Genomic DNA, 27,999 nt, shown 5'->3' with positions numbered 1-27,999 from the left:
TATACAAATAGAAAAGCAAGGAACACTTGCAGAGGGAAAAATGCTCCTGATAATCTGAGGGTTGAACATTTCTGAAGGGCTGATTACTTGAAGTCAAGTTTTATCAGAATGCCTTACCCTGGTGTATCTTCTTTAAGTGCTGAGAGACTTTTTGTCCTTAAACAGTTCAAGCATTATTTTCTACGTGTGGCTCCTTTATAACATTGATATGCACTTCTATTTTTCCCTAATAGGTAATGGTACTCCAGTTTATTACTGGTAGTGAGATTGTGATGTCATGCAAAGCATTTTCAAACAGTGTTTGCAACACATGTGGGACATGTGGTTGTGATGCTGTGGACATGGATCTCTGTCTTTCTGAATCTATGTGGGAGGTCAGTCAGTTATAGAGGCCTCTTGTTTATTGGATGCTTTAGCCCTGCAGCTAAAGTGACAGGCACTAGAAACATCAGCCATAGCTATAGGGGAAAGAAAGCTGTGAACCATTTATGTGAGGGCTGTTAGATCATAATATTTAGTGACATAACAGCCAACTTATAAAACACGCTAATAGTTGCACAATTTGTTGGGGTGCAAATAAACATGATATGAAATGTGACTTTAACTTTTTTAATATTGAATTTTAAATATTTGTTAAATTCTCTGAAGCACTGTTGATAAAGAAAATAAGATAGGTAAAAAAATCACTCTGCCTCTGGGGATGTTCAGAGATACTTAGCTGTTCAAGTGGCAGTGAGAGCTGAGCATTATACAGCAAATAAGACTATAAGTTGTGGTAACTTTACTTTTCTTCTGGAAATGATAGTGACCAACAAGATCATAAGCTCCTTAATACAGACTTAACCATCTGCTAATGCTTAAAGGGAAGTTTCATAATCTACTTACTCCAGTAATTTGTGGGAGTCTCGAGTTAGACTGTGGAATCATGGAGTTATCAATTTTAGGATGTGTGTAAGAAATTCCTGAAACCTGAAGACATGTAGCACTAGCTTGTGTCTACATAACTAGTCAAGTGTGGGAAGGAGAAGCTTTGAGTGCTGGCTTCCCACTATCATGAATTAAGATATTATTTCTCATTTCCATGAACTAGAGATTTTTTTTTTCCTCTTAAAGGATTTGAGATTGAGTGAAACTCAGTGCAAGGATTTACTTTAAGAAAAATGTTTCTGTTAAGACTGCATATGAAAAATAAATAACTTAAACACTTTAGGATGCTTCAGATTTCCCTCATCACCTAATAGTTGAACAACACCATCCTGAAAATTCTTAAATAGCTTTGGTTTCCCAAAGTTTAAACTGCAGCGATGTGAGTTGTTAAAAAGAAAATTCATCCTGTGGTTCGGGCAGTGAAAAAAGAGGGAGAGGAAAAGAATGAAAAATACATGTGGGCTTCATGTTCACTTTTCCTGTCAGCATAACACTGCAAAAGTCAAGGACTCTTTAAAAAAAAAAAAAAAAAGAAGAAGAAACATGGGAGACGGGAGAAGGGAAAGGGGAAAGAGGAGAGAAGAAAGGAGAGGAGGGAAAGGAGAGATAAGTATATTCAAATAAGTAGGCCATCATTTTAAGAGATCCTTAAAAACTTTTATCAAAAAACATGTTTTAGGAATATGGCCGTACATAAGTAAAGAGGAGGAACTTGATTATCAACACCTGGTTAAGAATTCCCTGCTGGTAATTACAAGTTTGCTTTCATGATTTTGCTTTTCAGATATGAAGATAGGAAGCTTGAAATCTTCCATCATTTGTGTTAATCATGTGTCAAGGACGAGGTTATTCTTATATACATAAATGACATACAACTAGTTATAATATCGGCTTTGGGTATTTTTTTCCTGATTAGTATATTTTTATATGCCAATTATTCTGTCCACATTTACAGTTTTATAAAATAGCTCAGATATATAAAAATTCTAGAAAAAGTTAGTCAAATACTGTTACCTAAAAATGTACCTACAATATATATGAGAAAGCATGCAACATGGCTTGACTGAGCCTTTATAATTAACTTTCTAAACTCTCTCAACACACTAATCATAGTGTAATTTTAATATTAAAATATTAAAACACAATATTGTATGGTATTTTAAATTTACTTTATGATATGACACATTTGATATGAAAATTGTCTTCTAGAGGTTATTTTTGGACAAAGGAAACTTTCTTCCATTTTTTAATCTAGCTGATAAGGACATTTATTTAACATAAAGTTGTAAAGATGGTTTTGAAGTAAAAATACATATGAGTGAACTAATCTGTAAGAGTTAATTAAATATGGCCAGATATATTAATATGAGTCCAAATTGTGTAATCACAGAGAAGCAAATGTTAGAAAAGTAACGGTAAGTCATTCTTTTTACAGAAACAATTTAGGCACAGGGCAGTATCAATCAAGAATAGAATTGATTTTTACTTGGAGAACCTATTGTTAGTAGAAAGCACACTCTTAAAATGAAGGACTGAGGTTTCTTGTGAAGAGGCAAACCATAGTCTGAGAGATAAAGTCCTTGAGAGAATAGATTCACAAAAAATCATGAATAAGAATTCAAAGCCATGTTTTACTATAACAACTATCAGTGTAAGTAAACATAAAAAATATAAATAGGAAGGTTGATACAACTCAACTAATGTATGCCACTAATGTAAAATGAGACATTGAATATAGCTCAATAATAAAGTTGTTTTCACTTTCTAGGGACTAGGTATTATGCTAAGTTTAAGTCATTTTATTATTGGCTGCCTCCCTTATTCAAGTTACTTGCTAAATGCGGTTCAAAGACCGCCATGTACTAATAACCTCCAGACTTCCCATATGACCCTAAAGTTGTGAAGATGGGACTATAAATGCCTTTCATTCATTCGTTCACTCATTCAGCATTTATAGAATCATACCATGCTAAATACTATGAGGATGTGAAGTTGAATCAAATATTCTACTAAGGGATAAAAGTCTCTTAATAAAGTTATAGACTTTATCAGTTCCTTAATAAAGTCAAATAACTTTATTAAGAGGTAAAAGGCTATTGCCATTATAAAAGAACATGTAGTGAAAGTAAAGGTCGAAGAGGTAGTTTTCACCTTGAGGATTAGAGATCTATGAAAAGAGTAGCATTTGAACTGCATCATCAAGGATGCATAGAATTTGATTATGTAGAAACAGAAGGGAATTCCAGGAGAAGAAAACAGCAAAAGCAAAAAAATGAGAAATTGCAAGTGTTCCATCAAGTAGCTCCATCTATGAATAAGAAATACTGGGAAATGAGGGGAGAGGGAGTAACAGAAATTTGAATCCATCACTGTATTTTACTAAAAAGAGAAATTATTATTCAAAAGATAAACAAATTTCAAAGAGAAGTATGGGCTCTCTGAAATGCAGTGTGGATGTCGCCAATACCAGTGATGAGAGGTGGTACAGGGGAAAGCGCACTGTCCGCGGAGTTTGAAACTCAGCTCTGCTTGTTGATATTGTGTGAAGTGGGCATGTTCAAACCCTCTGAGATTCTACTTTTTCATCTGTAAAGTGATACATATTACATTCTAGAGTCACTGTGAGCCTAGAAATAATGATATAATATGCTGGAATATAATTGATGTTCAGAAAATGGTAGCCATCAATATGATTTTGTATTAATTAGGATTCTTTTGATTGGAAGTGAAGAAACCAGTGTAAACTTAGTTAAGCCAACAGGACCTTCCGGGCTTATGTCCCTGAAAAGTCCAAGTGTAGAGCTGAGCTTCTTGAAGAATTGGGATCAGTGTTGCCATGGACTGAATGTTTGTGTCCCCCCAAATTCCTATGTAGATATCTTACCCCTACCCGCCCCGCCCCCCAACAATGTGATAGTACTAGGAGGTAGAGCCTTTGGGAGAGATGATTAGGTCATGAGGATAAAGCCTTCATAAATGGGATTAGTGCCCTTATAAAAGAGGTTCCAGGAACTCCTTTTGCCATGTGAGAAACAGTGAAAAGATAGCCATCTCTAACCAGGAAGCTAGTGTTCCTTACACACCAAACTTGCCAGTGTCTTGATCTTGGACTTCCCAGCTTTTGTAACTGTGAGAAGTAAATTCCTGTTCTGTAAGCCACCTAGCCTATAGTGTTTTGTTATGTAGCTCACATGGACTAACACAGGTGTTATTATAGCAGATGCATTCTCTTTCTGTAGCTTTTTCCATTATTTTCCTCTGTGTCAGCTCCATTCGCATTCAGGCTTTTTCCATGTGATAGCAAATTGGCCATTGGAAATTCTAAGATTATAATGTAATAGTTTAGCAACTCTAGCTGAAAAAAGAGCTTCCTTTCCTAACAATTAAAGTAAGATTCCTGGTGATGCTGCTTATTGGCCTTGCTTGGGTCATAAACCCATCCTGGTCTGTCAGGCTCCAATCACTACGGCTAGGTGGTTAGGGCAGTATCAGTGGCCAGATCATGGGTCACAGATCTCTGTGGAGGAAGAGCTTGAGATAAGTCCCTGGAATTGCATGGAATAAGAATTGGAAAGGAAAGGATATCAAAGAAAGTGTAGGCAGAAAAAGACATGTCCGTTACAGGTAGTGACTCAGCTATTGATTTGCAGTTTAGTCATTGGCCTACCATTTATTCAATGTTGTTGAAGCAGAGTTTAGTGGCTTGAATTGCCTTCAGATGCAAATAATATAAAATCAGGCTGACATAATAAGAAAATATTTTACTTCATATTAATGGTAAGTCTCCCAGTAGAGGATACCACAGAGTTCTTTGATTCATCGGCTCAAAGTTGTCACTAAGGACCTGAGTTATTTCATTTCTCTACTCTGCCATCTTGGTGAAGCTTTCTTCCTTAAGTAGCAAGAGGGCTGCAGCAATTTCAGGCCTACAGGCACAAGGGAGACTGTCTCTTCCTATGGCTCTCTGTTAGGACCAAGGACACGATTCCTAGAATATGTACATCTCACACATATCAGCAAACTTCTCTTACACCTCATGAGCCAGAATTGTGTTACACACTCATTCCTAAACCAGTCTCTGACCTGGATTAGGATAGTCATCAAAAATGGAATGACAGTTAGGAAAGGAACTCTGATGTTTACCATGCAAGGAACTGGATATGAGAAATAAGTTTCAGAAGCTTGGTTAAGTGAGCACAACAAGTACAATGGAAGAACGATTCTCAGAGACTGCGCTTAGAATCTTGTTCCAGAAGTTGAAGCTCTTTTGAGTGCAATAAAAATAGATAAAAATATGTTCTGCCCACCCAAGTACCACAATGACATACATTATAGAATGTGTAATTATGCCATTTAATGTGCTGATGAGACTATCTGCCCAGCACCCCCTGAGCTATGTGCCACCCAGCAAGATAATTTGTGCCACTTATCTGAAGAACAGTCTAACATTAAGTAGTGATTATTCACACTAGAGAGAACTAATATTCCTACATAGCATAGAGAATCTCTTAGCTATTTCTTTATTTAGAAAAAGGAAAACATGTCCAAAATTAATAGCAGATATCTCAAAATGGCATCATCACAGCCAATGTATGCTTGAAGGGTAAATGGAACCACCACCCTCATCTAGAGGAGCAGACATTATATGAGAGCGAATGGGGTAGGAAGCATCCTACTCCATTTATCCTGTCTGAAAATGAGGATTGGTGGACTTCCCATTAACTCTCCTGATGACAGTTTCTAATTTTCCCCATGAATCTGCCTGCCTCAGATGGCTCATGTGCTGATTTATCTTCGTCTGTGTTTGTACCACATTTCTGAATTCATGAATTACAATTACTTTATTTGGAAAGGTTTCTATGAAGAGTTAAATGTGTAAAACCAACCTGAGGCTTCTTTATTTTTTCATGACCTAATCACCTCTCAAAGGCCATACTTTCCTATAGTATTACATAGGGGTTAGGATTTCAACATATGAAATTGTAGGGAACACAAATATTCAATCTATAGCAAATGTTGTGTGGGAAGCAAACCCAGTGGGAGCAACACCTGAGCATAGAACTTGTATTCATTTCTTATAATTTCCATAACAATTTACCACAAACTGGTGGCTTAAAATAACAGATTTTTTCTCTCACTGTTTTGGAGGTTAGAAGTCCAAAATAATTCTATGATGGAAGGCTTTAGGAAGAAATTCTTTCTTAACTCTTCTTATCTCTGGTGACTATTAGCACTCTTTGGTATTACTTAGCTTGTAGCATGGCTCCCATCTCTGCTGCTGTTGCCACATAGCCTTCCTTCCTGTATATGGTCCGTGTCTGCAAATTTCCCTCTCCTTGTGAAGACATCATTCATTGAGTGTAGGGCCACCTTAATCTAATATGACCTCATCTTAACTTGAATGCATCTTTAATATTCTATTTCCAAATAAGACGTTCACAGGTACCTAGAGTTAGGACTTCAGCATATCTTTTGGGGAGATGTAATTCAACCCATGACAGTGCTGTGGAGAGAGTAGGAGTTAGCAAGGTAAAAAAGAAGGTAAATGTGACTATGTGCAAAGACATAGGGGTGAATGGAAGTTTGCATCATCCCATAATTAGATGAAACATGTCAGGCTTGTAGGTATCCATCTGTTACATCCTCTAGGTAACGATTCAACTCTAACCATTTTGTCTTTCTCCTTAACTGCAATCAAATTTTGTTTGTCCTTGACACTTTCCCTTCAGGGACTTTAGAGGTCATTGGTTATTGGCTGGATAGGTTATTAACTGCTTTACCTGATTCGTTTGTAATAGGATCCTAAAATGGATGCTAGTGGGTTAATATATTTACCTCTGTAAGATGATGCATGTATCTCTTAACAGTACTCTCTGGTCTGTTTCAAAGAAGTAAAAGAGTGATTATAATTAAATAGCAAGCAGAGGAGAAAAAAATTCATAAAGAAATTGCCATTGTGTTTCTTAAATCATTTCTTCTGTTAACTATTGCTACCCCTTCTCAATATTTCTTCTCAGAGAATCTGCCCCCAGTTGATTAGAGTCTCTCTTATAAGAATTTTGATTTGGGATTCAGAGGTTCTAGTGAGTCTGTGGCAGCCTTAGAAAAGGAAATGATGCAAATCTGAGGCCTGTTGCCATTTTGGCCTTTGCATTTCAAATTATGGAAAGCCAGGCTGCCAACCTGTAAAATAAAGAGATAGAGAATAAAATAAAGTGGAAACCTTGAGAGGAACAAAGATAAAGATCACATGGTCATAAAGAGACAAAAATATTTTCCAGAGGTGGTTCCATTCTTTTGTGAGACCATACTGTGCTTCTTTCCCTTGAGTCTTTGTGTGTGTGTGTGTGTGTGTGTGTGTGTGTGTATGTGTTTGCACATGTGTGCACTCACACCCACATATGCACACACACACATGCACACGCACACACCTTTTTCTTAAGCTCACTGGAGTGGGTCTCTTATAACCAAACAATTCTTGACTAAACAATCTTTAACCACCTTAACTAACTATGCCTAGAACTGGCTCTGAATAAGCCCTTAAGTCCTGAAATCTTTAACCAACCTCTCATTATCTTCTTCCTCTTTTGGAATGTAGACCCTCATTAGCTACTACCCTTCAAGCTTTGTTTTCCATGCTACATCCCCTCTCCACCACTGTGTAGAAATATTAACTTGGCAGACCATTCTGCCTGATCTAAAAGCAGGAACTTTGCAGATGGATAAAGTTCTCCATAGGAGAGTTGAACATATTACATTAGTATTACAAGTATCATGTGTATACTTTTATTTTTTCTCAGAAAACAATCCTCTTTGTTGCTAAAATGAGAAATGACTTCAAGGGCCTAAACCAATGACTTTAGAGTGAATTATTGTTCTACTTTATACCTTCCTTAAATGAAGCTTGCAAGATTAATTGCAACCTTGAATGTTACTATATCGAAGCATATTCACTTAGCTTTGGCCTTCTAGAAATATGACATGAATCATGTCCTACAAACTTATAAAAGGAAACATGGTGAAATGGTATATACAGCATCTGAAAGATAAGTAATTTATAAAGAAATTTGTGCATGATTATTGGAGCTTCTCACCTAAGACAAGAACATTTTGACAATGTAAAGGACAAATTGAGTTTGTTCTAACGGAGTTGGCTATCTTCTATCTCAGAACTGCAGTAGGATGGCTGAAGTTACGATTAAAATGGATCTGACAAAACTTCATTTTATGCTGAGGAATCAATGTGATTAAACTGTCATCCTGTGGAAAAGACTTTAGGTACAAAATAGCTCTTAATTTGCAGCATATTGTCCACTTTCAGATTCATTTTTCTCTTTTTGAATAGTCTTCTCTCAATTTGCAAGTCTGAAAATCTAGTTTGATCTGTTATAGACTGGTTCCTTGAGGGAGTTCATCATAGGTTAAGCTACATCCAACTGAGCCATTCTTTTATGCCCCCTCTACCACCACAATTTCTTAGTTCAGTCCTCAGATAGTTGGACCCATTCGCAGTCTCTGTGAGGTTGGAATGAGAGGCAGCAGGGGAAGATGTGCTGGTTGACCTCACAGTGTTTCTCCTTCCCTCCTGTTTTATAACCCACTAGAGGAATTATGCTAGATAACCTCAGAAATTTGTCACTGTTTTAGGAAGCTTCTGAGTGGCTTCGAGATCCATGATTGGACTGGAACCTCAGTTCTTTGTCTATTCTGGTGATAGTCTTTACTCTGATTCAATCTAATGTCATCCCATGCCCAGGATACAAACAAAAGTAGTTAAGCCTCATGAGAATAAGTGATGCTTATGTTCATTTCCTTCTTTACTCCCAGGAATTCACATATAGTGCCATTCAGTAGTGTTTATGAGATTTATGAATGATATTTCTATAGACTCTCATGACTGTACTCACCCTCTTTTTCTGTGACCATTCCTGAATACAGCCCCCTTTCAGACTCCTCTCACAGCATTCTGAACTTCATCAACCCTGCATGTCTTCTTTCTCTACCCAGTCTCTATCCTCAATTGTTCCTGGTTCCTTAGCTATGGAGTCCCTGCTGTAGTTTGTGGCCTCACTGAATCCCATCCAAGCTAAAAGAGATTCCCACAGCTGATTTCTCAGAAGCCTTTGGCTTATAAGCAGTTTAATTTAGGGATGATCTGTGACTCTGGTTTACAATAAAATCAGATCATCCTTTAGGTTCAGAGATGGAAATTATGAGCAGATGCTTATTCTGTTCTATTCATTTTCATGCCGTTCTTCCATTCTGAGTAGACCGATATAGTAATTGAGAACAAAAACCAACCATATAATAGAAAAGCATGCAAAAGAACTTAATTTTTCTAAATCCTTCTTTTGAAAAGTATACATTTTTGGAAAAACTATGATATGAGTTAGTGTGTACTGAGGTCTTACTACATTCAGGCACTTTGCTAAATATCTTACTGCAGTATTCTCTCCTGTAATTAATACAACAGCCCAACAAATTAGGTACTATTATCACTCTCCAGTTTTACAGATTTGGAAGATGAGTCTCAGAGATTAAACAATTTACCTAGAGGCTGGGGAGCTATCTTTTACAACTTGAGTACATTCCCACTGAGGTCTAGGTAAGTGGCTCTACACTGCCCTACTCCAGGGGGTGCCATTCATATAGACTGTAATGTGAATGTGTTGGTGGAGATGAACAAGATAGCTGCCTGTCCACAGCAGTAAGGAACAGATTCATAGCTTGTACCTAGGTCAGCTTGACTTCAAAACTCAAAGCTACACTGAGATAAACATTTGGGCTTTAGAAATATGGTCTGTCCTCTTTATCAAGCTATTAGGGGGACACATGGGGATGTATTATATTACAGTTGCAGGTGTCAGCCATTTTTTGTGTGCAACACTTAACACAAAGCATCCCAGGACTTTTGGAGCAGAGCCCTTTCAGGCTTAGTGACACTCAATGGGGGAAACATGTATATAACCACATTGGAGGGCAGAGAAGATCAGAGTGTGTATCCAAAAGATGGTTCATATGTCAATTTGGGTTTATATTTGTTTAGAATATATAAAGATAACACATTCCCTCTCCCCTTGGGAAAACAATTAACAATTATATTCTGTATCCACTAAGCATTTTAAAAAAGCCAGTGGTTACTGGAAACTCAAAAGGACTATAAATGCAAATTGGGAATGATTTAATGAGCTGTGATTTATGTTCTTGTGTATTATCACCACATAAAATACATGCATATGAAAAAACACTGGAAGAGAATACATACCAAAAAAATTATAACAGCTGTTACATTTAGGTAGTGGCATTATTGTATGTGATTCATTTTGTTGTTTCCATTTCCCACTGGTTCTTAATGTTTAAAACTAATTTTTAAAAAGAAAAGTAAAAATAATTTTAAAGTATATTTTGCACATGAGAGAAATATAATTTGACTTTAAACATTTGTTTAGCAGATCAATTTTCTCCAACAGCAAAAAAAAAAAAAAAAAATCCAGTTAGAATTGTTCATTACACAAAATTCATCCCACACTTCAGGAATTTTAAACGGTCTAGGTGGGCATAATGGCTAGTTCATCTAAAGATGACTGTCTTTAGAAGCGTATTATAAATAATAAATTATTGCAAATTATGAAATGTGGTATAATAATGAGATTATGTTTGCCTTCCTAAGAATCCATTAGGGAAAATATTGGTAATTAGTTTGTACATAATTTGTAGTTTGATTTTTGAAACTGGTATTTCATTCAACATTTATTCTTTGTTCTGTTTTGTTAAACTTCCACTTCGTAAATACCGTATTCTAGAGTCACAGCCCATCATGTTCTAAAATGAGTTGAATTGCCAAGAATTACACATCATAATAAAGTTATCCATTTTTAAGGCTAACATTGAAAGACAAAAGAAAATTTTGTCTCTTCTTCTGTGATGATTGACTTGTGGTTTTCAATTAGAGATTTTAAGATAACCATAGTCATAAAAGTAGTGAGCCCAGGGCAAAAATGAATTAGTCTTAACCCTACAGGTATTATGTCAGCTCTCCTTTCTATTATTTTTTGGTTGCTTTTCATGCAAATAAGTGTTATTTGGAAATTGCAAGAGCCTACTGAAAAATAGTTTGTCACAAGTAGAGGTGGGAGAGTAGAAAATGAAAACATTACAACAGGAAGCACAACTGCAATTGAAATATCAATGTCATTTTAGAGGTTACCGTTGTTTCAGTCTTCTGGACTATCCTAAACTTAGATAGAATGCAGGTGCAGACACAACTTAGGTCCTACAGTCAGTACCCTGGGTTTGGGACCAGGCTTCCTCACTTTCTCACTCTGTGACACGGGGTATGCTACTCAATTTCTCTTCTCTGTAACAGACTTAGTGCTCAAAAGTAATATAAGTGTGCAAGTATTTTGTAAGACACTGACGCTCCTTTCCCTACCTGCAGACACTATTCTGGTACAAATGGCCTTTTTCAAGTTCACTGTGCCTTTTTTAAGCAGTTTTCTCAGATTTCCTGTCTTGCTTTCATTCTCTCTGGCACTTAGACTCCTGGTTTTGGGTCTCCTTCGTTCTAGCATCCAGTCAGACTCTCTGTGGACCACAGAGTCCACTTTCCATTTGGCTCTTAGCTGTGCACACACCCCTTATTTAGATGTCCACCTTAACCTTGATAAACTTCTCTCCCAGACTCATTCCTGGCCCTGTGAGATGCCTCATCCCTCTTGTAGCCATTCTTATCATACCAAGAGACATGTGGACAGTACCAGTGACCAAGGCAGGGAATTCAAGAAGAGCAAGTTTATAAGGAAAGAAAGCTGAAAGATCTCCAAACATGGTTAGGCCATGTTGAGTTGGAGTTGCCTGTGGCTCACGCCACCCCTTCCAAGTAGAGATATTTAGGAGGCTTTTAGAACTGGAAATACAGATTGAGAAATCATAAGTCAATTAAGGAGAATGTGCAAATGAGAAGAGTATAAGGGAGATCCCAAATAAAGAAAAGACCAAAATATGTTTATTAGAATGACTTGAGTAACCTTAGCAGGAGCAATTTCCAAAGAGAAGCTAGAGTAGATCCATCCAAATTGCAGTAGGATCAATAAACTGGGGGAGGAATGTATCTATATAGTCAATTGCCTACAGTTATTGGTAGGTTTTATGTATGCAGGAGTGGGAAAGCTGCATCATGCTCTTTACAGAAAGTGGAAAGGCAGTAATGATAGGACTTAGATTATTTGGGAACACTCACCTTGAGATGAAGGAAATTATATTACCTGCTTTATTTGTATTAAACTGTAATAGCAGACCTATTGCAGACAGTGTTGTGGGGTTTTGTTGTTGTTTGTTTGTTTTTTTTTTGTATGTATGTATTTGCGAGATTCAAATAAATTGAATGAAGAAAAGTTTTATCTGACTATTTACTCTGAATTTATCCAGAAATAGAAAGATCCTAACTTTTTCACGTTTTTATGAAAGAGTGATAGTTATATATGTATATATGTGTGCATAGGGAGTGGTGTAGGTGGGCAATGGAAACATGGAGAGCGTAAGTATAAATATTTGCTAGCTCTTTTGAGAATGCTAATTATTTGGTATTTCCAAAGAAGAAAAAAATAGACTGTATTATCAAAGGAGATGAGAATGTAGTGCAGAAACTGCCCTATTTTTCTGGAAATATCTCTACCTGAGTTAGAGAGTAGAAGAGTGTATCTCTATCTTTAGGTAATCCGCTGATGAAGAGAAGGACCCAATGGTGCCTTTTCATTAGAAGTGGTCAAAGAGGAAACTGTCAGGCCTGTGATAGAATGTGTCTGAAATGAACTCAGGCAGTCAATAGTTTTCTCCTATATCTTGATGCAGTTTTCCTTAGTCATCTCTCTTGGAAATCATCAGAATATTGATACTGATTTATAATTAGTTCTAGAAATCCACTTCCCATGGTTGGGATTTCTTGCTAACTGAACAGAGAGTACTTTGGGAGCTGAAGGGAGAAGCTGTGTTTCCTCTAAAAAACATTTCTAAAAACAAATTAGTGATTTGTTCTTTTTAAGACTCTAGATGTTAAATATTGCAACATTATATTGAAAGGTCCAGTGAGAATAATTATTAAAATCTTTCCTGTGAGAAAAGCATAGTTAAAGAAGTTTCTAGTTGTTACAGGGTGCTATCCAATAAAGTTAATTAAAGAATTTACACTTACTTACATGGTACCAAAATAAATTCCTAGGTAAGTGGTATAGAGGAGTCATCATTAATCTCTGTCCTAGCTCATAGGGTCTGCAGTTGCTCCATCTAAATTCTCTTTCTGAAGTGTGGGTGCCCTGAGATGTTGAGAGGGAAGCTGCCCCCTCAGAGTAAGGTCTTATAGAGTCTAGGAGCACAGACAAGCATCAGTCCTGGTAGGTGGCCTCTGTAGAGGTGCTAGGTGATGACACATCAATGAAAGGAACAGCAAACAAGGTTTCTGGGCTCAGATTATTCATGCTTACAAAAATACTTGCCCTTGCTAGCAAGAATGAAGTAGTACTAAGGATGATGATTCACTTATTCCCCATTTCCGAGCATTCGAACACGACTTCTCATGGTGTCATTTATGCCTTCATGTCATACTTGAGGTGCAGGAGTCCTGGCCGTGTTGATCATGAGGCCTTCTACCTAGAACTTTCTCATAGTCCTTTCTTCTCTAGGGTGTTACAGCTCCCCATTTTCGTTCTGCCCACCAATCTACCCTTCCACCTGAGGGAATATTTTCTGGCCTGGAGGAAACCCTCCTCTTAACTGTCCGTTTTTGAAAAACATTTGTCTGTAGATAGAAACCCCTTTTCTTTTAAGTCCTTTGAGGGGGGGGAAAGTCCTTCTTACTTACTATTAAACCCAGAGCTTTTAATCAATCAGAGCCATTTTCCTTTTTCATAGAGAAGAAAGAAGGCTTAAACTTTAAGTCCTTCAAGGGCAGTTAAGACAGGAAGGAGAAACAAAACAGCTAATTGCCCTGTTAAAGCAGCTTATGTATAGTCTGACAAAGTTACAAAAATCTAATTTTTGTGTTTTGTCAAAGTTGAAGTCAATTGAAAACCCAAACTAACAGATTATTTAAGAAAAAATAGACACATTACTGAAAAACCTACCTGACCCGATTGGTTTTGTGCAGGCATGTGAGCAGGGTATGGATTCAGCATTTTCCTTTACAACTCGTGGTCAGTCATTTTGTTGGCTTTTTTGATTTTGTGAATTTAAGTTAAAGATCTCTATTTAACTAACCCCTGTTGTCTTTTTATATCAAGATCTTAAAATGCCAAATTTGGAGTTACTAAGCCCTGGTACACCTGTTTTATTCACTTTGGAATCCAGAAGTTTGTGCAGGAACAATCAAATACTATTTAAGCTAAACTGTAAAATCTGAGTGCTTGATGAAAGAGGCCTCATCTTGGTGTCCCACCTGCTTTCATATTGATTCAACAGCAAAATTAATCTTTAATATTAAAAAAAAAAATAAGCCAACATTTGATTTTGATAGTAGAAGCAGCTTGGAGCCCAGCATGCTCTCCTAGGTGCACTTTGCTTGCAAGTGACACGCTTTCCTTTCACAGGTCAATTCACACGTTCTGTTTTAGGTAGGCACCAAGGGAGAAAGAAATAACACATTTTGCTTTCATGGTGGCAAAATATTTTTTACCAAGAGGGTTGAGCAGAATAAAAGGGACACCATTTTTCAAAATTCCAGGAATTGGATTTCCATCCTGAACACTTTGCCATTTGGATTTTCTTTTGTCCTCTCTGCCCCTTTCACCTCCTCCCAAAACAACTTTATTTTATTGTTTTATTTTTTACCAGATATATCCATGCTTCTCTCAAATATCAATTCATCAGTCAGGCTTTCCTTAGCCACTCCCAGGATTAAGTGGAGAGAAAATTTAGGAGGCTATTAGACTAGTCCAGACAAAATATATCAGGATAACCTGACTAGAATGGTAGCAGTAGCGGTGGAGAAGTGGACAGGATCAAGATACGTAAATATTTGTTTGAATAAATGAATAACACATTCTATTTGTTGAGCATTTCCTATGTGTCAGACATGGTACCAGGTTCTTTATACATATTATCTTGTTTACCACATCTACCCTTAAAATGACCTTAAGGAAGAGGTGTGATATTCCTATGATATAAATATGAAGATTGACCCTGTGGAGGTTCAATAACATTGCCACAAGTCACACATAACTTGGAGAGGTGCAATTTGGATTCAGGTCTGTTGATGAGAGCAAAAGAGAAAGAGGGAGTGCAAAAAACATATCTATATATCTATATTTAGAGACATAGGTAGATAAAGATATAGGTCTATCTAAATCTGTGCTGGTTAATGATGTGTGTCAACTTAAGAGGATGCTTTTGGATGAGATTAACATTCCAACTGGTGAATTTTGAATTAAGGGATTGCCCCGTGTAGCAATGGGCCTTATCCAATCAGTTGAATGCCTAAATAGTATAAAAAAATCTGCCTCCTAGATCAAGAGGGAATCCTCCAGCTGAATGCCTTCAGATTTCATCTGCACCATCAGCTCTTCTGAGTCTCAAGCCTGCTGACCCATATGGCAGATTTGGGCTTTCCAATTTCCATAATCACATGAGCCAATTCCTTAAAACAAATCTTTCCTAGGCTTGGCCAGGGGTTGGTATTAAAGAATCTGAGTGATGGGGACATAGAGATCACTATACTCTTTACTTCTGTATATGTTTGAAATTTCCCAAAGTGAAAACTTTGTTGTTTTAAATTGTCACCATTATTGGTTATTATTTTCCACTTATGCTTTTCTGTCTTTTCTAAATTTTTTCATAATAATAGAGATTTCCTTTTACTGTAAATAATGGGAAGAATACTTTTTGGCAAAGAATAGACAAAAAAATTAGTGACTTCTTAAAAAAATACACACACATTATATTGGTTCTGTTTCTCTGGAGAACCCTGACTAATGCAATATCAGTTTGTCTATCTATCTATCTATCTATCTATCTATCTATCTACCTACCTACCTACCAACTGAAAGGGAAGAGAATGAACAATTGAGAAAGCTATCACAAAGAGATTTTTGTGACATTGTGATTATGGGTCACTAGCTATAGACTAGTTGTTGTAATGATGTATGGAAGAAAATGACCAACTAAAATGTCTATCTTTTGTTTTAGGGTATTCTTTCCTGGGCACAGATGATTTTCAGTGTGTGTGTGTATATATATAGAAAAATACATATACAACATATAAGACGATCTAGTTTATCATATTGAAAGTAGTATTCAATATGATAAACTAGATCGTCTTATATGTTGTATATGTATTTTTATACGAACTTGCCAGAAACACATACACACACATAATCTTGGTCAAGAATACCCATCTGAGTCTGTTTCTGTTAGTTCTAGCGTGATGTAGAATAGCATGGCAGCTCAACCCCAAAGACTTCCAATAGGTAAACATTCCTTTCCTAAAATAGAGCCATAGCAGAAGGAATATTTTCTTATTTCACAACATGTAACATCTCTGTTCCAGTGGTGGAGCGAGATGCCTCCCACTAAAAACTTGGGAGGTTATGTTGTGATGGCCCACCTGGCTAGGCAAAACAGAACATGACAAACAACAAAAACGTATTTCAACTTTTCTAGCTCAAGTGGCTCCAGCTCTAGGATGATACGAAAGGGACTCAATAAAAGGATATTAAAAGACTGAAAATGTCATGGTGACATTATCTTTTAGAAATACCAGATCATCAGTTAAAGTGCTGCTTCTCAAAGGTACAGTTTTCAGGATTTGTAGCTTGGATTTGTAGGTTTTCTACTGCAGTTCACAGAGGATGCTTTACTAAAAGTTTTGTGGGGAAAACTTCCCCTAGCTCAGAAGGAATTGTATCTAATTGTGCATTCTGTGCACATCAAAGCAAAATTTTAAGGGTTGATAAACGGCAATAAATCAGTGACATGTGACAACTAATTGCATTTAGTTATAGAAAGCAGTTTTAGAGTGAAAACACCCTAAAGCTCCATGTTTCCTGTGAAGAGTATTATTGATTTTTATAGGACTACAGAGCATACTGAAGTAGCAAAGGTTTTTTTTTTTTTGGAAATTTATAAAAATTTCATCAGTTGTGTAGATCCCCTAGCCATATACAGAATGTGGAAATACAGGTATATTTTTGCTAAATGATATAGATACCCAGCAAATTCAGCTTTAAAGCCAATGTCATTTCCCTTGGATGTCCTTTAAAAGTTAGAGATGATTTCCCAAAGGGAAAAATTCTAACAATCTTAGCTGCAAACTCTTATTGAAACAGTAGCTAGCCACTGGCATGATGGAATTTGGGATACAATAAATATTTTTATGGTATATTATTAGCTCTAATTCAGGAACTTAAATTTTCCTTGTATTTTCTTAATGTTTACCCAATATCATCCTTTTTTTTTTCAACTTAACTCATTTTCTCCAATTCCACAGGTATTTTCCCTAATTATCATAATCAATTGTTCTTATTTTCATGCCATTATTTATTAAATGGAGTATTAGTGATAAACACACAGTGGGAAATATAGATAAAGTAACATACCCTTAGGAGCTTACAGTCTATTGAGGAGCTTTACAATAAATATATTGTAGTTAACTTCCAGTTAATATGGAAATCTGTATGGCACTTCATAGCATAAAACATATTCATATAAATTTTCTCTTTTAAGCTTTCAACAACTTCTTATGCATTAGGTAGGTTAGGTATTTTTATGCCTCTAAAACTCAGAGAAGTGAAGTGACTTGCCTAGTCACAGCCATGTCTTTAATGGAGCATACCAGTTCAAATCTTGTGCACTTCTCAGTACACTATGTTATGCCCAGCATTGATGGTTAATTTTGTGTCGGCTTGACTGGCCAAGGAATGCCCAGATATCTGGTTAAACATTATTTATGGATGTGTCTGTGAGGGTGTTTTTAGAACAGACTAGCATTTGAATTGGTAGACTGAGTAAAGCAGATGGCTCTCCTAATGTAGATGGGCATCATCCAGTCTGTCGAAGGCCTTGAATAGAGAAAAAAGCCAGAGGACAGTTGAAATCCCTCTGCCTGACTAACTGAACTGAGACGTGACTTCTGGATCTCAGGCCTTCAGACTCAGACTGGCATCTACAACACTGGCTTTTCTGAACCTGCAGTTTGCAGACAGATGATCATGAGGCCCCCATAATCCTGTACGCCAACACCTTATAAACCTTCTTCTCGATATACATGTCCTAAGGGTTCTATTTCTCTAAAGAACCCTAATACACTAGCAAAACTTTTTCTTAAATTAAGTTTATTGGGTAACATTGTTTAATACAGTTATATAGTTTTTAGGTGTACATTATAATTTTACATTCTGTATATTCTATTATATGTTTACTACCAAAAGACCAGTTTCCTTCAACTACCATATATTTGATCCCTTTTATCCACTTCACCCTACCCCTACCCCCCTATATTTAACCCCCTTTAACTGTCTACCTCCCCCCTCCTACCCCACCCCCTAACTTCCGGTAACCACTAGTCTATGTCCATGAGTCTCTGGAAAAAACTTTTTTTTTTTTTTAACAAAACTTTGTATTTCTCTTTTAGTACAGTACATATCTAATAGAGCAGTTATCCATACCACATATAGCTGGTAGGTGCTACTCTATCTAAAATCTAGAGATTCTCAACTACATGTTATGGCTTACTGTTATATTCTAGTCAGTTGAATTGGACTCAATAAAATTATAATGGTAATAAAATGGAACAGAGTCTAGTTTTTCTCTAATCATTTCAACATGCTCTCAGTGGTGAGAAAAGAGTTAGAGTTGGAGCAAAAAAAAGAAAAGAGAAAGAGAGAATTTCATATAAACCTACCTAAGCATGTGGGATGATGAATGCTAATATTGTCTCTCAATGTAGTGTAGCAGAATAAACATTGAGGAGCATCCTTATATCGCTCAGATTTTAGAATGCAAATGATATACCATTAATTTGTTTCTACTTGCTCAATGTAGAGAAAAAGAAGGTTGCCTCAACACATCTGTTTTTACCTCTCCACCATTTTGTGGCTAAAATGAGATTAGATGTATTTGATCTCTCCACCCACTCCTGCAAAGATGGATCTTGATAACCTTATCCAGAGAGTGCATACCCTTGGCCAGTATGATTGATAAAGGCTGGTCCAATTAAATCAAAGGTTAGAACTCTTATTTGATCATTTGTAGAGAGAAGATTCACCAGTTTTTCTGCCCCCTCACCTCACAACCCACAACCCACAGTTAATAAGAATGAGGAAGCATGAAGGACATTGATGTTGGAAACCATGTTAAAACCATGGAAGAAGCCAGCCTAAAGATGACACCATCATGGAGCAGAGCAAATCTGAACAAACTGTAAAACATGGGCTCAGCGTCCTGGCTAGAGCATGTCTGAAGCCCACCCTACCTCTGGACTTTTCTGTGTCTACATCAATAAATTGCTCTAGTTATTTCAGCTTCTAGGATTGGGTTTTGTTATTTGCTACCAATGGAATCCTCACTGAAACATCCATGCAGAGTATGTAATTAGAAATGAAAAGTGCCAGAGCTAAGTATCATTTATATATTTTAACTCATCTAGGACAAGATAAAATGTTCCTGTATGTTCACTTTTGAAAAACAAATAAAAGGATACAGTAATTATTTATGGACCTTAAAATGTGAAGATTTCAAGAGGATTTTAACTAGGTGCAACTTTCTTAAAAACCAAAGAAAAAAACAAGATCATCTCTAGGATAACAAGATTCTACCCAGTAGGGGACTTTATTGCTCAGCATTAGCACATCAGTCTCACTAAAAAATGAACATTTAGGTCCATCCCAGTAGCCTAATCACTGTACAAATTGGTGTTCTTATGAAGTGATTGATTTTCTGCCACCTTTGGGATAATACTCTGCAGTTGCTATTCAGAAACTAATGCCCTCGCATACGGTGTTTTGCTTTCTTATGAAGAGAGAGTCACTCATTAGGTTAAGTTAGAATTACTAATTTCCTAAAAACTATGATTATGTAAAAATTTTGGTCATGTATAATCCCTTGATTTAAAAATTCAAGAAAGGTACAAATCACACAAGCAGATGACATTCAAGCTCACTATACTAGTAGCATAAAAATGATTCTAGTGAACTGAAGAAACCTAAATTTAATCCAAAACCATCTTTTAGCTCATAGTAGAACTACAAACAGTGGCTCTGTTGGTGAATGTATTACAGACTATGATTTGATGCCTGATAAATCATATGATTCATTAGTAGGAGTCACTATATCATTATCTATCCAAAATATCTCTACAGGCTGTAAGTGATACAACTATAAGAAAAATGAAATTCACAGCATCACACCCTCTCCCCTCTTATCAGTTCAGAAGTGGACTTGGTCTGTGTACTACTATTGCCTCTGTATCTTGCTGCATGTAGACATAAAAGACTGCAAACCTAGACAAGAATTTTTTTATTCAGGTAATTCCCATAAGAATATATAAACCAATTGTTAACAAATATTTTAACCATGATCTAAACTAATGCATTAAGTTTTGAGTACTTGAATCATATATATTCAGAGATAATATTCTCAAATATAGTTATGTTTTATCTGTCTATCTGATGAGATCTTTGTTGGTTCCCATTATTGTATGTATTTAAAATTAATTTTGGATGTATTAAACTTGGACCCCAGTTTCTTCATCTGTAAAAGGAAGTGATCACTAAGATTACTTTCAGTTTAAAATAAGAAAGATAATAACAATAGCATCAACAACAAAGTCCCCATTTCATTGACTCTGCTAAACACAGTGGTAGAATGTATAACGAATGGTCTTCAGTCTTGTTCTAATAATATTCAGCTGCTCTGTGATCAGCTGCTCTGTGATTACTGATAGGTTGAAATAGATTGATTATCCAAAAGTTTACATCTTCAGGGTATTTTAAGAGTTAACTCAATACCAACAGAATCTTCCATCCTTCTTAATAGACAGGAACAACAAAGAGATATCATTTCTCCTAATTACTCCTGGAAAAGAAGGGAGTGTCCAGGATAATCCAGTAAGTAAATTAAACAGGCAGATAACATTCTTAATAGATCACATTTCTTATGGCCATAGCTCTTTAGTTGGTGATGGCAACTCTATGCAAGTGCTGGGGTTAAGGAAGAAAGCATTCTTCCTTAGAAAGAAATGGAAACACATTTGTCAGGTCTATTGATAGCCTTAGACATTGCCACCAAATTGAAACCTTTTTTTGGGGGGGGGGGGGGACTGAGGAATTATTTAGATTTCAGATCAATTAAGTAGAAGCTTGACTTTGAAGCAATAACAAATCAAAACCAATACCAGTTTCTGAATGAATTGTCACGTTTTCATTTGCTATAAAGCTTTAGTGATCCATTATGGGGCATGAGGGAGGAGGTAAAGAGGAAGTTGATTGTTTTAACTGGGTGTGATTTTCATACATGGTCCCGGTTTGTTATTCAATAATTGTGTTTCTCTAAGTTTGTACATATTTGTTATTTAATGATTGTTACATTATCTTTCTAAATAGTACTCTAAGAAAAGTCATCCTGCATCCTTACAGAAGAAACGTCAAGCATAGAATGGATTTTACACTTTAAAAAAATCTTCTAATATATCCAGCTTTCTAAAAGTGGAATGGAATTATTTGTTCAGTCAACAAGTATTTATCGAATATCAACTCTGTGCCAAGCATAGTGCTAGGCTTTGGAGATACAGGTTAACAATATAGGTCAGGTACCTACACTCATGGAATTTACAGTTTAATAGGGATGACAGACAATCAAACCAGTAATTATACTATAGTGTGACAGGTGTTATAATAGATAATGAACAGAGTGTTGCAAGAACACAAAGAAGGGACCTCTATCCTAATTTTAGGTCAGGGAGGCTTCCCTAAAGAAGTGACATCTAAGCCATGGAGTCTGATTATTTGGGATTTGAGTTCAACTAACTTATTCATAGTAGCAGACAGCTCACATAGAAGCATAACAGACAATGTGTTCCTACTGTGTACCAGGTACCGTTCTGTATGCTTTATATGCCTTATTTTATTCAATTCTCACTAAAAGTCTTTAAGGTAAATACTATTATTATTATAAAGCTGAAGCTTGAAGTGATTAAGTGACTTTTCTAACATTATATGACTAATAAATAGCAAAACCAGGATTCCAGTACTGGTCTATTTGACTTTAAAATCCATGATTTTCCAATGTCTAGTCATATAAAAAAAACCTTTTTGCTAAATATGGGGAAAAAATTTTAAATAGACTATTTAAACTAGTATGATAGTTATCATTGGAAAACATTACTCTGATTTACCATTAAAGATGGTGGGCTGACCACACCTACTTGTGTCCGCTCTCTTCAGAGACTATATATAAAATGTCAGAAAAGGAAAAACCTCTTTAGAAACATACAGTGATAAAAGGAATGATGAAGTTATCATCATTCATGAACCAGGGATTTCAGTGGGTTTCCGGAAGACAAAAGAAAGAATAACGGTTGCTAATGAAGTGAGGCAGAGGAAGCTGAAACCTTATTGACTAGGAAGGAGTAGATTTGCCTCCTAGAACTTTGGAGAGGCTCAAGAGTAGAGTGGGAGTGAGAGTGGAACAATGGAAGTGAAGCCTACGACTGGAAATAATGGGGTCCATCTAAAATATATATTTGGAACAATTGGACAGATTTTTTTGAATTGGAGATCACCTGCAATCAGGAATTAAACTCCCAAACAGAAGATTGAATGTCTTTAATTTAGAGGAGCTGAATGGCGCCAAAGACAAAACATTCTATCATCCTCTAATGAAGGGGATGACTCTCTGTTATACCTAAAGTAATGCCTGGCTGTCAACAAGCCAAATTAGGTTTTAGTGACTCACTTTTAAGTATGAGAATTCATCTAAAACTCATACATTTAAGACAAACCTCCAACATAAACAGTAGAGAAAATAAGCAAACAGGAGGGGAAAGGACAAAATAAAAAGACCTAGGAGAAAACAGAGACAGTTCATAGTAGAGAAAAATAGTTTAAAAAAAAGAAGAAAGAAAAACACTTCTATTATCATCCTTTGAGATAGGAAAGAAGTTATTGTCTCCATAAAACAAAATTAGAACACATTTAAAAAGGAACAATTGGCAACAAAGAAGAGTTCTTGGGAATTAAAAATGAGATCAGCAAAATATTAAATTCAATAGACAACTTGAGAGATAATGTCAAGGAAATGTCCCATAGTGCAGAACAAAACGACAAAGAGACAGATTAAGAAAGAAAGGTTAAAAGATCAAAGATCAATCTAAGAGGTCCAGAGAGGAAAAAATAATCAAAGAGTAAATAGACAAAAATTTACCAGAGTCAAGGACAGCATGACTGTCCAAATTTAAAGGGCCCACTGATTCTTCAGCTTTTTGAATGGCAAACACCACAGCAAAGAAAAAAATTGTAAATTTTATAAATTCCAGAATGAAGAGATTATTCGAATATCTCTAGAGAGAAAAAGCACAGATCACTTTCAAAAAATGAAACTCCAAATGACAGTTGACTTCCCAACAGCCTTACTAAATGCTCAAATTTTTGAGAGAAAATTACTTTTATCTTAAAATTCTATATTCAGCCACACATGTAGAATTGTTTTACAAAGATTCAAATCTTAACTTTTCACATGCTCTTTCTTAAGAACTAATTGGAGGATGTGTCCAACAATATAAAGACATAAACAATTTAGAGCAAGAGTAAAGGGGGCTCTGATAACAAAAAAATGCAACCTGATATAATGCCGCACTTGAAAATCTCAACATATGAAAATGGGCAAATATACATGACAGAGATAAACAGTAGACTCAAAAAAAAAAACTGTTTAAGAAAGGGAATGTAATCAACATATACTTCTTAGCCTTCCTGTAAATAATAAAAACATAATCAATTTGATTTAAAGGCTATGATATGATTGCTTTGGCTAGATAGTAGTAGGAAAGGTGTGCATGTATGTGCGTGTAAGAGAAACCACACTCTCATTTGTCATAATAAGTTGATAAATGATGTCTGAAATTGATAGATCAAGAAACGCCCTAGTAGCATATTGTAAATTTAGGAATAACTATGAGAAGAAGCAAATGAAAGAGTTTAAGTAGCTGCCTCTAGGAAGCTGTGTTCGGAAATAAAGACAGTATAGGACCTAATAATATTATTTTGTCAATATAAGGATTTTCAGACTATTTGATTTCATTTAGCTATGTGTATGTTACTAACACATAAAATAAATAAAAACTTATATGTCAGATAATCTGTTAAAAAGTCAGTATATGCTTCTGTTTAAATTTATTAATTATCTTTGGTCCTAACACTCAGAATAAGAATCAATGACAAGTATATATCATCAACAAACAATTTTGGTTCTTGCCAACTACTCCATTCTTGTGGGTTCACACATTTCTTGTTGACTTTCTGATTCAGATATTGATAAATAAGAATTATGCATCAAATAATTTAATTTATATATATCTCACATAATCAAAAATAAAATATACCTAATTGAATGTGAATGTGTTAAGGACTATTTACCAAACTGGTAATTCTATGTAACTTGTTCATACTTAAAATTCCACAAATAAATTTTCTGAAGAATTAAGTCTCAGGAAAATTGGAAATCCTTTGCCCTTTTATTCTAATTTGATTTTCTAAGATTTGTTAGTATATTTTATGTGACATTATTTCCTTGGACCCACTTTTTGCTTAAGCAAAAAAAAAAAAAAAAAGTATAGAATAAATTTTCCAAGATAGAAGAATGAGTTAGAGGTATATTTCTGTAACCTACCTTTGAGGGCAATATTGTATTCTGGTTTTGATGAAAATAGACTAAAGCACACAATTATTATTTGATATGGATTAAAATAATAATACTCATTATCATCTCTATTTGCTCTACTATCATCATTCAGCTTACCTCTGAAATATAAAGAATGCCTGTGGTAAATAGCCTCTTTCTGTTCTGATCTTAGAGTATTTTCATTAATGATAAAATGATATTATGCTCTTACTAGCTATATGGCCATTTCTCTCCATATTGCTGGAGCTGCCTGCCCTAACATGGCACATTTGGTATCTCAGAACTCAGGCTCTGGTCTCTAACTTGGGTTTGAATCTTGGCCCAGGTACTTACCAGGTATGTGACTTTGGACAAGTTACTTACTCCCTCTAAGTTTCATTTTCCTCCCTTTAAAATGGGGTTAATTATAGCACTAACTGAAGAATTATGAAAAAAATTAAACAAATATTTCAAATAAAGTCCTTAGTAAAGTACCTATAGTATAATAAGGGCTCAATAAGTGACAGTTATTGTTACAAATTTTTAATAGCATACCATGGTTGAAAAACAGGACTAGGAATCAGAAATACTAGATTATTCCCAAAGTTCCTTTCTATAGAGTATGATTAGGTCCTTAATAGCCATGATTTGCAAGAACACTTGGTGCATCTTAGTAATAAGTAATACAGAATATAATATAATTACTAAGGAGTCATCATGAATATTTACGTGTGAAGAAGCAGTAGATTCAGAAGAAAGGTATGACTAGGAAGATGACTTTAAGAAGCAAGACTATTTATTGCTTCTTCTTGAAGGAACAAGCAATGTGATATTGGACTTAAAGCAAAGAAGATAGGACAAGTTGTGAAATCATTATTATTGATATCTCATTTGCCTAAGAAAATTCAAGCGTTTCATAAAGATGCCTCCTTTGTATTTTAGAAACATAGATTAAAATGTTGCAAATTCAATTCAGTTCAACAATATTGATTATATTAGGCCATTTAGTTTCCAGGTAAGTCTGCTTCTGTTATTAATTTTCTGTTGTAATTTGGTTAGGATTTAAAGGCATCCTTCATTAGCTTCTATATTAGTACATTTAAATATCCTTTTGGCTTCATTAAGCTTCAAACAGCTTTATTTTCCATTCAGCAGTATTTGTGTTCATCAGATTTGCCAAGCTTCCTTATAAATCTTCCTCCAGCAGATGCTGAGATTCATTTGGCATGGGGTGACTCAGGTTTTGGGTAATGGTCCATGCTTCTTGAGATTGGGAAAGCTATGACTTCTGTCGTGATGACATCTCTGTGGCCCGAAGTATGGTACTTTGCCTCAGCCCTGAGGGACTAGAGAATAGTCACAGGCAGACTCTGTCAGATGTTCTCCTATGATGCCAACTAATGTATATTAGCTATTACTTTTTAGAGGTAATATTGGTAGCAAAATATCATAAGTTAAGGAGACTCTAGGATTTACTTAACCTTTTCCTTCTTTTGGCACTGTAAATCTCCCAAAGATTGTCCCAGAAGTTAGTCAGCACTAACTTTGTCTGATGCCATCAAACTATTCTTAATATAGGCAATTTAAGCAGATAATTTCAATTTCTTTCTGTAAAATCAGGCAAATGAGAGGGAGGTCTAACTAACTCCCTAGAACAGTGCTGTCAAATTAGATAGATCTTTCTGCTATGATGGAAATATTCTATCTATGGTAGCCACTAGCTACATGCAAATGTTGAGCATTTAAAATGTAGATAGTGAAAATGAGGAATTGAATTTTTAATTTTATTCCACTTAATTCATTTAAAATGCCTAAAAGTCATTGTTTACATGTGCACTTATGTAGTAAATATGATTATGAAAAGATATTTGGTCCTGAAGGAGCGAGATTTAGACTTACCAATAGAAAAATAATTTTAAAAAATATTTACCTGGTCTTACAGAATCTGAGTTGATATTGTGGGTGGCATAAAGGAAAGTGTCTTCAGTTTTCTGTTTTTTTGGTTGGTTTACCTAATGAGTAGAGAAAGTCCAACAGGTACTCCCGAGGAAGGCCCGGAGAATCCTCCATGGGATTATATACCATAGCTTTGCACCCACATTCATCCATTCTCATGTACTTAGAAGTCATCTCGACTTTCTCCTGAATACAATAATAATAAAAACATATTCTGACACACCTGAGACTTTTTTAATTTTGCTTAAAATTTAGGAGAAAAGCTCTATTTTAGGAAAATGTTTTCCTGGTCATATTTCTTCTGTAATTAAAAAATATTTTCACTATGAATTATATCATCCACCTCATCATCATTACTATAATTTTCACATTATCAATCATAAAACATTTCATAAAGCACAAGAAAAGAGCAATTTTGGGGGTCTCTTTCTCATTGTTGTATCCCTAGCGACTAGAACAATATCTAGTAAATGTTAGGCATCCCATAAATATTTGTTGACTAAATGAGCAAATTAAAGACAGTGTCTTCTTTTAAAGCAGTGCTAGTTTCTGGTATCTTTTTGATACTTTGATGTTTCTGTTTTGGCAGGGAATAAGCAAACAACTAGGTAATCATGACCTTGGCTAGACAACCGAAAACTGATTGCTTCCCCATGTCTCAATTCAGCCGAAGCTATTTCTCAGGCATCCAAAGTCTAGTTGTTTGCTCAAAAGTGCATGAGCTCTTTGTATTCAAAGGGATTTTTATCTCAACTGACATCTTTTATTTTCTTTTTACGACTGGGGGCCAAACCATGTTAAAGACTGGAAGACATTAGCAACTGTTTAACATCTGCAGGCAAAAGAGTTCATAACTGAGGAAAATAAAAAAGTTAGTTCTGGGGTCATTCTTTCTCCTTCATTCTCCCTGTTCATTGCCAGGAGTGCTATGGTTAGTTAACAAGTGGAATTTGTCTAGGTAAACCTGACACATTACATGATTTCCACTGGGTGTAACTTGGCAAGAGGTGGGTATGACTGATCACTTTCCATTTAGCTTAGGAGAATGTTCCATTTGTCATTTGAAATACTTTCAGTGGCTTTCCTCCGGAAGTTTGTTCTGCAGATGAGCAATAAGAAGTATGACAGACTTGAGAAAACTATTTCCAGTAAGAACTACCCAAACTATATCCTCTGGGGACTGACCATAAGCTCATTTCTGCAAGAAATAGAATCCTGGGTGCCTGGACCTACTGAGAGATCTGTAAACCACATGAG

General features: G+C 35.7%; 1 protein-coding gene across 1 annotated transcript in view; it reads right to left on the bottom strand.

The window, feature by feature from the left end:
- LOC118613811 (cysteine-rich protein 1-like) overlaps positions 1-26,916 on the bottom strand; it is a 142,159-nt gene extending 115,243 nt beyond the window's left edge. The window contains 1 exon segment of the mRNA XM_036237651.1: positions 26,799-26,916. Coding sequence (XP_036093544.1) covers positions 26,799-26,916 — 118 coding nt within the window.
- Between the last annotated feature and the right edge of the window lie 1,083 nt (positions 26,917-27,999).

Source organism: Rousettus aegyptiacus, unplaced genomic scaffold (assembly GCF_014176215.1).
Source record: "Rousettus aegyptiacus isolate mRouAeg1 unplaced genomic scaffold, mRouAeg1.p scaffold_m13_p_1, whole genome shotgun sequence".
NCBI lineage: Eukaryota > Metazoa > Chordata > Mammalia > Chiroptera > Pteropodidae > Rousettus > Rousettus aegyptiacus.
The sequence above is the reverse complement of the archived record's forward strand: the minus strand, read 5'-3'. Positions and strand labels throughout refer to the sequence as shown.